General features: G+C 43.4%; 2 protein-coding genes across 2 annotated transcripts in view; one reads left to right on the top strand and one right to left on the bottom strand.

The window, feature by feature from the left end:
* Positions 1 to 14222, bottom strand: part of LOC106650377 (two pore potassium channel protein sup-9-like) — a 94971-nt gene that overhangs the window by 41419 nt on the left and 39330 nt on the right. The window lies entirely within an intron of this gene.
* LOC106650450 (optic atrophy 3 protein homolog) lies at positions 2283 to 3344 on the top strand. Its single transcript, XM_014368439.2, has 2 exons — positions 2283 to 2763; positions 2888 to 3344. The coding sequence occupies exons 1-2, from the start codon at positions 2482 to 2484 to the stop codon at positions 3242 to 3244; spliced, it is 639 nt and encodes a 212-aa protein (XP_014223925.1). The 5' UTR covers positions 2283 to 2481; the 3' UTR covers positions 3245 to 3344.

Genomic DNA, 14222 nt, shown 5'->3' on the forward strand with positions numbered 1-14222 from the left:
GCGAGAGATTTTTTGACAATTTTACCAATCGTATTACCCTTCTCCTTCGTTTTTCCCAATCGATCGCTTCGTACGTGGACGCGGGGAAATGCATGATTGAGTGATTCATAAATGCAGCAAACGGCAACACGTGGTGCACACCGAGTATAGACTCGCCATAGTACAGTCACAAACGCGTCATTCAACTCTGCGCAGTTGGCCCTTTTTCGTCTCTTTATGCGTCGCGATGAGAACTGCTTCTCCGCGATGCACACTTTTGTTGGATCTGTCGCGATTTTGTTTGCATCTGTAATTGCATTCGTACGTGTACGCAACTGCAAAGTCTGTGCGCGTGTGTGTGTGTGTGTGTGCGAATCCAATTGCATCCAAAGTATTAACGAATTGGCTGGTTGCTGCAACTTCCACGCGTACATGTAGGGCTCGCGCTGGCTTACTGCGTGCATTGGCTTAGCTGCGAAGGGAGAGGCTGTTGCAGCTGCAGGCTCGAGCCTCTACTTGACTTTTAATTAATTCGTTAATTTTATCCCGAGCGTTTTCAAATTAAAAAAGTGACTGTCAAGGCTATGAATTACTGCGGCGCGCGCCCCCAGCGTTATCGCGCCGCCACACTTCGTGGTTACAATGGGCTTGACACCGTGGATACATTTTTCACAATAGTTCAGCTCATACAAAAAACAGATAAAAAGACGTCAACATCGCAAAGTAATTCGTACATATTTGACTACTGATACGTCTGCAGAAAAAGCTGCAGACGAGCATCGTATCGTGATAAGACGGGCATGGGTCACGCGAATCTGCGATACATAAAACAATACTTTCATTGATTATCAGCTAGTGAGCACAGTTCTTTGCGTTAAAAAGACGAGGAACATTTGAGGAAGACCATTCCTATGTTTTTAAACGTCAATGAATGTGCATACCAAATATTATGAGTAGAAAGAATGAAAACTGTGATTTAAATTATCAGCCGGAAGCGAACAAAGAGAGACGAGACAACATCTCCGACGAACAAGAAGATAGGTGACAATCCACAACGAAGATAAAGTCAAATATCATCAAAATAAATTAAGAAAAGTGTATTCTAAAATGTCCTCACCTCTTGTCCTGATAAGAATAATTATAATTGAATGAATGTGTGATGATTTATTTGACTAATGAACTTTTACGATCCGTGTGCCCCACTTCGAATCAATTGCTATCTTTCATCTTAATTATAGCTTTTCCTTTTGTATTATTTTATTCTCTGAAACCTTTCCTTGATTGAAATGCAAACTTTCTGTTACGTCACTCGTTTTATTTTGCAACGCCAAAAGATATAAATGCAGCGAAGTAAGGGCTCTACCTATGCTAATCAGTATGCTATTGTCACGATTTCCGCTCATTTCAACGCAGAGACGACCCTTACTTCGCTATATTAACGTTTTTCGGATCAAGCACCAAGCGAGCGTAGTAGCGAGTGTCAATATTTGGTCAGACTGAAAGTATCGACTGCGATGCATGATGCAAGCAACGTTGACCGGCGACGATTTAATGTAATTCAAACGTTATCGCATTATTGAATTTGTCGAAAATCCATTACAGGAATACATTAACTTGGAATAAGTCTCGAAAATGTTGGAATACATAATAAAGCGCATACATATACCTGCGAAGCTCGAGTTGGATTTGACCCGAGGTTTTTTTGTGTAGCAAACTCGTTTCGATCGATCTTTCTTTACTTTGCTAACTTCGTGTCGACGTGTGCAGAACTACACGCTGTGATTTGCGAAGGAGCGATAGTCAATTGGCACTTGAGATAAATTGAAAACAAAACATGGCTGCAGTCGGGTGTTTGCGATGTGTACTTTGAATTACGAAGCGTCGCTCGATCACTTTTTAGCGGACACTCGACGAAACTTTTTTTATCGATAAAATTAACAAATTTTCAGTCGATGTATAGAACAACATGGTTGATTGGGCGCTCGAGCGCAGTGCACTACAACGCGAGACTCGAGAATTTCGCGACGGCGTCGCGCTGATCATTAGTTCGCGCCAAAATATGCAACGCTCGCGTCGGTGCTGGTTTCTCGCTGAGTTAACCTATTTTTATGATATTTGCATCGGGTCAATCGAGTACGTGCCTGCGCACCGACGTCTTGGTTCATTGGAGTTAATGTATGTGCTGTCGTGAAATTCAGTCATAAAAATTGAGACACCAGTGAACGTCTTATTAACCAAGCAAAAAAGGTAAATACAGCAAATTAAGAGCGATGCCTGTGACTACCCAGTGAACTATCGTTATTATTGTCCGCATGTTGTCATAATATATAGGCTGCTTATACATTGTTGTTTGAGAAGCGAATTTAATTTTCGCTACAAGTGTACGAATATCAAATAGAACGAAGAAAAGGAACAAGTGACAGCTCACCGAAAGAAACCCAGGACACAGCACACACGTGCGTCGCTTTTGTGCATCGAACCTTTGACACCGCGCGAAGAAAAATGGCAGTCGGCGGCGGCGGTTTTCCCGGCGCGTCCCTCCTCACGCAGTTGTTTCGCCAGCTGACGAAGCCGCTGTCCAAGCGACTGGTCGAGTACGCCTCGCAGAGGCCGGTCTTTCGGCGCTACTTCCTGCTGGCGCCGGGCCGGCTCTATCATCGCCTCGAGTGGAGCGCCCGGCTGCTCATGTCGCCCAAAGACGTCGCCAAGCAGATCGTCGCTTTCAAGCTGCCACCCATCAAGGAAGAGGACGCGATCGAGCTCGGTTCCCAGATCATGATAGAGGTATTATGCACAATCTCACTGACACTGAGCGCCGCGATGCGGTTACGTTCAAGCACTGCGCTGTGCAATCGTCACTTCTTTTCATTCAATTATCAACGCGATCGAATTCGACGATGGCGCGCAGGTGGTCATATTTCTGCTACTGGTGCTGCTGATGGTGTTGGACTACGTGCGCTCGCAAATCAAGTCGGCGCGCAAGGAGCAGGCCATACAGGCCGAGATCGACGAGCTGGAGGAGCGCAAGGCATCGATCATGCGGAAGGTCGAGGAGCAGCTCGCCAAGCAGAAGGAGCTGCGCGACGAACTCGCGGCGCTGGAGCGCGAGCGATCGTTCTATCATCACATTGACGAAAGGATGGAGGCTGCTATCGCGAATTTGGATAACCTGTCCGACGGCGGCGGCAGCGGCGCTCGCCTTGACTCGTCCGATGATTCTACTCGGTGGCCGAGTGGCGGACGAGAAGATGAGCGAAATTTGTAAATAATCGTGCTTACGATTTTGTCGGACAAGATTTACTTGATCTCCTCGAGAATTACGCACTGCATTAAACAATTTTTTATCTCTCATCGATCTTTTATTCTTCGTTTCCGGATGAGTAAACGTTGAAAAACACAATGGAATTTTTCATTTTCTCCTTGCGCTCTTTCTCTTCAGGTCTCGCAGTCGTAAATCTCAACGCACGCAATTTTCCGCCAACGGCAGTATTAAAGCTATTTCTAAATTATAAGAGCAGATAATATACGAGATGTAAAGTGATCACCTGGGAACCACTGTACACCCCTAGATTGATCCTTGCAATTATTTTCTTTTTTTAATAATCGTCAATCGGGCCAACTCGCACTCGGGCCAACGATTGACTTTTGAGTTTCGAGCGAAACCTGCCTGTGTATAGACACTCTGTAACACGATAATATTTTATTTGATCGCAAATGCATCCTCGTTACCGATCGAACATATAATTTCCACGCATCGGTCAAAGAGATTCGAACGACGAAAACAATTATTGCCGATAGTTTAAACGCTTTGATGTATTTCAATACTCGTCCGAATTAGAGAAATAAAATAATGATTTTTCGTCCCGTTGAAAATAGCAGCATCGAATCGCGCGTTCTGGTTAAAATGCCCGAAATATCTTCGTAGAGCGAACGAAGCATTGTCCTCCGTGGGCCTCTATAGTACAGCCGCGCGATCTATTTGTAAACATACAAAAATAGCACTATATTTCGTATTTTCGCAGCAAATAGCCCCAGTAAGTAGTAGCTTCGCGCGGAACAAATGAAAAGTACACACACGAGCGCGCGAGAGAGAATAAACGAAGATTGACCTGGCTCGAGTAGTTTTGGCATCGACGTGCCCCGCGGCGACGGCTGCACACTATACACATACATACATAGCACGCGAGTGTCCTGATAATCGACAGAAGCTGGCTAATGTACTGCCAGGTGCAGTATACGATTGTCCAGTTTTATTACGTATATCTGTCCCGCGCGTCGGGTCATTCTTGACGCAGAGTCTCTCTTGTTCTAGGCCCTGCATCGTGCATGCGGTCAATTTCGAGTTGCTAAGTATATAAACGCCTACGATGTCGATGACGATCGTATCTAATTAAGAAGTTTATTTCGTGAATTTTTAACGCGAGTGAGCAACGGGGCACGTCGCGTTAATGCTGAGGGCCGCGTGCTCGATCCGTGTCGTCGTTGTTGCTGAAGCCGTTGATCGTGTTCAACTCTATACACTCTCGTCGAAGCCGAAGCACTTACGAGCCGTGTAAACACGATCTCTCTCTCTATCGCGAAATCTCTTGGCAGCTGCTTGTTTCCTACATAATGGCACTTCACACATACATAACTTATGTATAATGCCAAGTGTGCGTGTGTGTGTATAGAAGGACTCTTATAATGTGTTGCTATCGTTACATCTTTGTTGTATATCGGGCATCGATTCGAGCTTTACGGTAAAAAAGAGCTACTTGAATGAAAAAAAAAAAAACAATTCTTTACGACTGCTAATTTTTCTACATCTATACAGCGTGATACCCGCCGGACTTCATTATACAAAATAGTCATTATATTTTGTAAAAGCTGGAAAAGTCGGCGCCGTGGCCATTAGCTTGAGTGCAGGAGCAGTTCCAAAATGTGCACAGTAGGTCCGCTTACACTTTTACTAATAATTTTGCCGAACGCGACGCTTCCTCTTTCTCTCTCTCTCTCTCTCTCTCTCTCTTTTGCGCTTTTAAAGCCGAAAATATATTTCCAGGCGCGCGATAATCGTGTACATACAACGCAACGGTGTATATGCATATTACACCAAGAGCGCTTTCAAAGGCTAATTTACATATATACACTCCATCGCGGCGCAGTATATAAAGCTGACAAAAAAAAAGCGAGATATAATTATTTACGCGATCGCTGAGCAATAATAGCTCCTTGTGTGTACTCGTTGAGCGAGATTGGACAAAAAATTCGACAGAAATTACCCCGCCAACATAACTGATGGACAGAGATAAAGTGTCGGGGCTTCGTATAGAGATAACGAGATAGGGCGAGAGAGAGGGAGATAAAACGACGTGAGTAGCCCTGCGACACACGTATTATACGATCGATCGACGTAGTGGCTGGTTTTCGTCTCGCTGGCAAGCGTCCATCCTTCCTCTTGCTCCATATAAGCTCGGCCTCTATAATATATCGCGCAGGTCGTGTAATTGCACTCGAGGCCTGCTGCGGTGGTTCAGGCCCGATACACCGTTACACACACCGATCTCTCTCTCTCTCTCTCTCTCTGCGTTATTTGTTCCCTCCCGCGCGCGCTTAACCAGACTTATCGATCCAATCAATGTGTAATTTGTCAATTCATAATGCAATTTATGGCCGCAGCGCACTAGTAGCACTACTAGCCGCGCGCCGACGCGCCCCCCGCTTCTTTTGCAACTTTAAAACCTTCATAATTAATGACGCCGATGGATGCGATCGTGCGACTATATAGAACTTAACGTATTTATAATTTCCATGGTTAACGATCCAAACCAGCAGCGGCCCGGCTATGTGTGTATATTGAGGAACCTCCCGCGAGGAACAGACTCTGCTCCAGTCGCTCTATCTATATGTGTGTGTGGGTGTGCTTTTGCCTGCTTTTACAAATGGCTTTTCCCATGTACGTATACACGCTGATGTATATAGTGTAGGAGCGAGTACTGCACGCGATAGCTGTCCCTTGCGCCTTGCGTGCTCTACGGCTCAACTCAGTCCCTCTTTCTCTCTCTCTCTGGCTCTCTAGCCTCCTTGGAGAGTCCTAAGCTGTTGCTTTTCCATTTACAAATTATTATTTCATACAATCGTACCAACTAAAGCTCATTATTTTACGAATTCATCGTTTTGGTTTCAGCATATAAACAAAAACCGCTGCCAATACATTGGCAAGGAGATTCCTCCAAAAATGTAACTCCTTCCTATTTTTATGGATAAAATGTTAATAAAGTAAGGCACTATTTTCTTTTTAAATAATGAGTTACAGTGCAAAAATTTATCAGAAATCTTGTCTAACAATAAAGAATAATATATGAAAAATTTGTCCGGGATGGGAAACCGAACGGGAAGACGTTTCAGAGACACGAATGACGAGCAATACTCATCGGTGTTTATTGCCGCAACGGATGGAGCAAACAGATTCTCGGCACTAAACTTTGCTCAAAGCATTTATCAAGAATAAAAAAATTCATCGAAGCACGTTGTTTAGCTGGATGCAGGATAGAGTACGCTAAATGGGAGCAGTAGTAGATGCTAGCTCGTGCCACCTCAGAGTGACAATTGACTGAAAAACAGTATGAGTCTAAAAGAGTAATGTTTTGTTTTGCCAAATTTGTACAATATTTTTAGTTTAAGTAACAAAATCAGTTCTTTGTTACGGTTACTAAAAATGTTGATCTTAGTGGACGACACTAAAATGTTTTTTTTTTATCAGCTAAGAGTTTTTTAGTACAAACAATGTTTTTTTTCTGTGCAGCCCTTTTCTAAACGTGATAGATGTCTGAAAGTTTGCTCCCAAAAAGGAAAAATTATATTTTCCACAATTTTTCAAGTAATATTATAGTTTAAGTCTTCTCTGAGACGTTGGTCGGAAATCATAAGTTACCGCTAGATGGCGCACACCCGAATTCCAAAAAGTCAAAAGTGAAATAGCTTGTGGAACATATAAAAACTAACAAAATCAAGACGATTATTGTAGAAAGTCCAGTCGCTTTATCTGCCAGTAAATATAATTTTTCCTGATTGGTAAAGGTCACGTGTCGCGCGCTTGTGCACACGCCAACCCGCCTATCATAAGCATACATGCCCCAGACTATGAAAAGTTATCGCACTCGGGGCTTGTTGATATTTCTCGCTGTTGCTGCTGCTGCTGCTGCTGAGTGCACGCATACACGCAAGCGTTTAACGGAGTGTCCGAGTCTACGTACGCCAGCGGACGCAACGCCAACTCAAATAAAGCTGGACAATTTGCATTTATTTTACTCAACCAATATAATATTATAAAAGCTCGCGAGTCCACGTACACACGCACACACTCTGAGCAGCTGTACAGCAAAAGAGAATAACGAGAGACGCGGCGCAGTTTACAGCAGTTGGCGCACACATATACCTATATGCGAATATGTGTAGAATATATGTATAGGCAGTAACGCGTAGTTAACCCGTGAGTTTTAATTAGCAAACATTAAAGCTTTCGAACGACGCCTTTATTCATGCCCCCGCGCGTCTCTCCTCCTCCTCCACAGCAGCAGCAGCAGCAGCAACGCAAGCTGCTCGCGGCGCTCCGCCAGCAGCGTTGAGTTGCGGAGCTCTCTCTCTCACAAGTATATACGTACACCATTAATAAACCTTACAGTTTCGCTCTTTTGTCAGCTGCTACTGCTGCCATTGCTACACTGCTAATTACTACTGCTCCCGACCATTGCTGGCACTGTAGTTTATGTGCGTATGTATATGAGCGAGATAAATCGCCCGCGCGTACATTTCGGAGTCGAATCGGAGCGTCGATTGATTATATCGCCCGAGAATTCGGCACGTGCCACGACGCGCGCGCGTTATTATATGCATACCTTCGCAGCAACCCGAATCAACGCACGGCCGCTGCACGCTCGACTGGCGAAATGTCTTTCAGCAACGGCTCTCGCGCGATGTTTACGTATATAGCACGTAGACCTTGTATATATGCGAGTGAGGATAGAGGCAAGCAGTAGTTGTAGTAGTAGCAGTAGTAAACTATATAGCTGCAAAACGAAAGTTTTGCCTGCTGCGGAACTTTGGCCGCGTGGATACAGCGAAATAGCTTGATGGCAAAGTTGGCCTCTGTGTGAGAGAGAGAGAGGAAGCTTGCGCATGGACAGCATATATAATGATTTATATGTTGCGCGGTAAAGTGCGTCATCGCTGCTCCTCGTCGTCGTCGTCGCCGCCATCAAATGTATAGCGAAACAGACGCGCGCGGGCTTATATGCCAAAGAAAGAGCATACGATCAAGATGCGACGAACGTGTTTATGTGATGCATTCCGTTGTGCGTTCGCTCCGTGATCCTTCTCTCTGCGAGCATTATATACGTAAACGAAAGAGAGCAAAATCCGTTGATATGCCGCTCTCGAGCTTTTCTACTCTCGAGATTTCAGCTGCGAAAATTGCGCATCGATTGCATCATCGACCACACTGCAGGCTACACACAGCGAATGCGACACAACGAGAGATCGACCGTAGGTTCTCGTGGCTCGTGCTGGAGCTGGAGCAGGGACTATAAAATAAAATTTTATAACGCTCGGCTTCGAATAACTGGATATAATTGCGTGCGCGCATGACATTTTTATTTATTAATACCGAAAGCCGAGAGCATAAAAGTTTCATATATAAAATATATTAAAGTAGATAACAAAAACGGCATATTTTTCAGTCATATATCAGAGTCGCGGGTAATATTAAGGGCTCTTAAATGTATATATGCGGCTCCTCGCGCGTATGTATAATTCTCGACGCTGCGCAACTCGATTCTTGCGCGCGCAAAATACGTACAATATCGTATGAGAGTATATCGGAGGCGGCCAACCCCCGTTCGATCTTCTGTATGGAACGTGGGGGCGAGAAAACGAGTCTATGGGCCACGAGGTTAATCTCGTGAAAATAAAGCCCTGGCAATGTCCGGCGAAGCATGTCGTATTTTAATGTCGCCACACTCGTTATATATATATGGAATGTATCGTAATAAGCGTGATAACAACTGTATACGTATACTCTGTACATGTATACTCTACTCCATAACAGAGCGCGTTGAAAAATGTTAGTTCCGAAAAATTGAATATTTAAGGTTTTGTCGAGTACATGGTCTTACGCATCGCATTTTCAGCTATTTCATTATTTTTTAAAATTTTTTCTTGATCATTACTAAAAATGATTCATATCGAAACACATCAAATACTACTGTGCAAATTTTTGTTGAGTAGACCAAGAAAAATGGATAAAAATTAATGCATAATGTGTATTCAATTTTAGAATCAAACAGTTATACATATTTTACTGATAGTTTTTCCAATGAACTTATTTTAATATAAAGTTAATTATTTTTGGATCTTCAATCCATATTCAAATGTGCTTTGAGAATAATGCATATTATTTCTGATAACAAAATTCCACCCCAAAAATTTTCACTGAAGCTCCAATTTCCATTATTACAGATCTATGACTACGTGACCTAGAGGTATATCACATTTATTACGATACAGCCCATATATATACGGCGTCAGCTCAAAGTCTAAAAATAGCTGATAGTTATTATCGAGCGAGCCCGAGAACGACGAGGAAAAATAATGCGCGCGTAATAGGACATTGTGAAGCTTCTGCGCTCATCGCTGAGGCAAGAAAAATGTAAACGCAGATTTGAAAAAACAACTATAATTTAACAGAAATAGCCTTTTTTTATTATAAAAAAAGCGAGTTTGATAAATTAATCTTTGGGGAATGTAGTGGATGTTGTGGATCCGATCAAATCAAGCTACGTCAACTTTTTTTTTTTAAAGTTTTACGATGTGTTATGCAAGAAACGCAGTATAAATTTCGTACGGTTCATAATATACACGTGAGAGCAAAGATTATCTTGCCTCGCACAAACATTTAATTTTTTCCGTTCGGGTAAAGATTCATTACGGAGATGAAGAAGTTTCTAGGTTTTGAGACTTTCAGTATAGCAAGAAATCTAAAATAGGTAATGTAAAATGCTGACATTTTTCTACTTAATGCGATCGTTATATTCTGAAGTTTTCATATACTTTCAATGAATATCATAATTAACAATGAAATGTAAATAATCGATGAACTTGCACGACAAAGTGAATTATGATATTGGATTTTCGCAAGCTCTGAATCATGTATGATACATTTGTCGCGCACAGCCTCACAAGCTGTAATGTACAGAAGATAGTACAGTGGCTTTTTCGTGCAGTAGCACTGGCTCTCGAGCTGACCACGCCGCTCCAAGTGGAAAAGACGGCTTACACCAATGCCACGTTTATAATCGATTAACGGCAAAAAGCTTCCTTTCCTCGAGTACAGTGGATTCAGGCAGAATATAATGTACAGCAGCTTCTCTCGTGGTACATGCAGCAGCTGAGAAAAGGAGAGTCCTTGTCCTTTGATCATATATTAATCAAGACGCGTTAAAATATTGAAATTTGAAAAAAAAAATGGAATATCGTGAATTTTGAATTAGATCAGGTGTTTAAAAGGCAGAGGAAAGAAAAAAAGCCTTCTTGGCTGGGAAGGAACCAGTGTACGACACTCGAATGATTATATAGACCGGTCGTGTTCTCGACGAGCAAACTTATATATTCCGAGCGTCCGCGCTGACTCTCCTACCTCGTTCATCTTCCGTTCTCGTACTGTAGATAACGAATTCGATGGCTATCAAAAGCTACATGATTAATAGCAGATTACGGTGCGGAGGCTCGACTACTAGGCTACTCTCCTCGTCCTCTTAATTTTTTCACCCCAAACTCGAAACGCACCCAGGATTAATAAGGTGATTTATTTAATAGGAAATCGATGGCAAATTAACCTCTCTCTCTCTCTCTCTCTCTCTTTCTTGTTCGTTGCCGCATACAGTACTGCGAAGCTCTGCTGATTGGACCAAGAGCTCTCCTTCTGCTACTGTGTAAATTTCCTCACCGTGATCGGTAGATTTATTCGCGTATGCGCCATCCCTCGCGTCGCGTCGCACGTGCAAAACTTTTGGCTCGATTTATCGCTCCAGCTCGATCTCGTGTGTCGCGCACCCCGCTTCTTATACCGCGCGACGAATAAGTTTTCGTCGCGAATTATTTAGTCAATCTGCCCTTTTCTCTGTTTCTCGAAATATCCGTACGTAAATAAGAATCGATAATCTTATATATATAGGTATGTGGATGCACTGCCAAGAGGAGGAGCTCCGCGAGGTGCATGAAATAACAAACGCGATGTGTGCTATTCTGATTCCAGTCATTGAATTAAGCATCGGTTTCAGTACACATACATCGCGCTATCGGCTCATACACGTTTTATATAAATAAAACTCGCGGCCTGGTGCGCATTTTCACATTGTTAGCCATTGTGTGTTCACCGCGCGCCAAGAGTTCATCGCGTATGAAATATCTAAAAGACTACTTCGAGTGTTCGTATGTGTGTGTGTGTGTGTGTGTGTCGTCCGGGGAGTGACTGACGCTTTTGTCACAGTTGACACAGAGCGTGTACACATATATCTCAGCTGTAAATGCAACATATACAAAGCGAGTGTTCGCGCGCGCGGGATCCAGCTATTTATAAAATAAAACTGTAAATTATTTTCAGCCGCAAAGTTGGCCGCTCGCTCCCCACCACGTTAAAACGGATAAATGATTCTTGAAAAACAGAAATAGTAATAAAACTCGAATCCTCTTATTGTATATCTCCGAGTCGACGTGTACATGTAATACAATTTCAGATCGTCGATCACGTATATCGTTAAAAAGTAAATAAAGAAAGAAAAAAAAACAGTTTTCCTCTTTTTTTTTATAATCCCAGTTAGAGTTTAATACTAAAAAGCATCATCCTCGACGCGCATCGAACTAATTTCGCTGCTCCGTGCCCATACCTATAATATCTCCGCTCGCGCAGCCGTATGCGTGTGTATGAATTTTTTTTGCTGTAACTTTATCGTTGTAATTCGAGTTTTTGATCTGTAATTTTTCAAGTCGAGAGTGCTATATATTTATATAAAGCTGCTCTCTCTCGTGCCCAGTGGTGCACATGATCGTACGATTCACTTTTATATACGTCGCTTTTCTCGCTCTGGCTGTACACAAGAGAGAGCGAGAGAAAGAGAGACGAGCCGGGCGCGCAGAAAAGCTTTCCTATCTCTCTTTCTCTCAGCTCGCAGCTCTTTTCTATATGTGTGCTGCTCAGTGCTCAGTGCTCAGTGCTCATGTGCTCGCTATCGTTGGCCGTTTTTTTGAACTTTATGTGCGTGACCGTTACATTGTCCCGGACTTATAGATTTTCCGCACTCACGAGGAAAGCCCGAGAAAAGATAAGAATATAATCCATCGCTTCGTGCCGCTACGTTTTAGCGATTGGACGACACGTTTACCGAATACGACTGTGATTGTCTCGGGCTTTTATGCGTGTCGACGCGTAAAGAGCCTCTCTCTCTTGATAGCGTTACATTTTTGACACAAACTCGTGCGTTACTTTACACACACACACACACACACTCGCAGACGTACAGACCAGAATTTCCCTGCACAAATTCGTTGCATACAGCGCTGAATCTCTCGCGGGGAATACAGCTGCCGACTATAGTGTACGCGTTTACAGCTCTCGTATAAACTTTCCAGCGACAGCTAGAATTTAATTTAGAAAATTAAGCCCGAGAAAATGGTGTGGGGCTTTGAATTCGTCAAGCTGTACATAGTTACAAAGATGTTACCCTTTGGCCCCCGCCCGCCACAACTGCAGTCAGTCAGTCAGTCAGTCGGTCGATGCAGGGGCAAAAGTTGCTGCGCTCTCGTGTGTCGTCGTCGCTGACTGCAGAGCAATGCATTTCCGAGTCAAATAATAAAACGAAGGGAGAACGACATTAGAGCACACAGACGTGGCACATTTAATCAAAAGTCAGGGCTCTCGTTTTCAAAATTTGCCTCGCGAGATTTCGCGTATTACTCGACGAATGTGTGTGTGTGTGTGTGTGTGTGTATGCGTACAAGGGCGATTGAAGATTTCATGCGCGCGCGAGACTCGACTTTTATTTCGCGATCTCGGTACGCATACACAAATCTCGCGGGCGCTCGTAATACATAGCGTCGTAGATTTTCAATATTCCATTCCCCGAGGGTATACTTAGAGCAGCGTCGTCGCGCATCCACGTGCGCGTTCTTCGACGTTATCTAAATTTTTCGCAAAGCTAAAGAATCGAGCGAAAAAAGAAGTAGGAATTTCTGTTCCTCGGCTGCATTCTATATATATGGCGTACACACACGCGTCTCGAGAGTTTGACGCGCCGTCCATAAATTATTCAAAATGACAATTCGATCGTCCCGGCAGCGGCAGCCAGTGCGAATTCTTCAAGTTTTTGCCCGAGCCTCACGGATATAATATGAAGAAGCTGACGGAGAGCCGGAGAGAATATTTCGGGCGCGACTCGCGCGAGCAGAGATGTGCTCTGCTCTATACGTACGCCATCCATCTTCGACAGAACGTACGGATCATTCGTCAATGGGTCCCAGTAGCACTCCCCTATATAACAATAACCCGAAAAAGCTTCATTGAAAAATTGAAACTCGATTATCCTCTCCGACCTCGCTGCTTCCTCTGTGTGTATATAACTCGAGTTGGCGAGAGTGAAAAAATAATCCGCACACGCGAGCCTCGTTTTTTTTTTGTTACTTTCTTTCAAATTTTCTTTCTTATTCGCCTCTCCCTTTCCATCCCCTCTTTCTTCTTTGTTCTTTCGATGTCTCTCAGTGGCAATCGAAAATCATTCAAACCGTCTGATGCAGTGGCAGAGGGAGAGAAGAAAAGAAGTGGCAAAAATCTGACGCTTTGATCTTTCGTTTCTCTTTTTTCTTGTGCGCTGTTCAGCTCTCTGTGCGAGAGTGCATTATATGTATATATTCGTCGGTGCAGCAGCACAGCCGATTATTAAATTCAGTTTGACTGCGTCCGAGGTGCGCGCGGGAGTTCGTTGGCTCGTGTAACCTCTTTTTTCTCCTCTTTTCTTTTTTACTTCCCCTTTCTCCGCATTTTTTGTCATGCTTCGACGTTAATGGGCTTGTTTTTCTTCTTTTCAGCTCGAGATGTATCGCTTAAAATAAAAACAAAGAGCGAGCTCGATTGTCGAGAAGCGCGCGTGCGCACCGGAAAAAGTGTCAATTATTGCGCGCGAAAAAGATGATAATATTTCTTCGCCAAATATCAA

Source organism: Trichogramma pretiosum, unplaced genomic scaffold (genome assembly GCF_000599845.2).
Source record: "Trichogramma pretiosum strain Unisexual culture from Peru unplaced genomic scaffold, Tpre_2.0 scaffold5, whole genome shotgun sequence".
In the NCBI taxonomy this organism is placed as follows: Eukaryota; Metazoa; Arthropoda; class Insecta; order Hymenoptera; family Trichogrammatidae; genus Trichogramma; species Trichogramma pretiosum.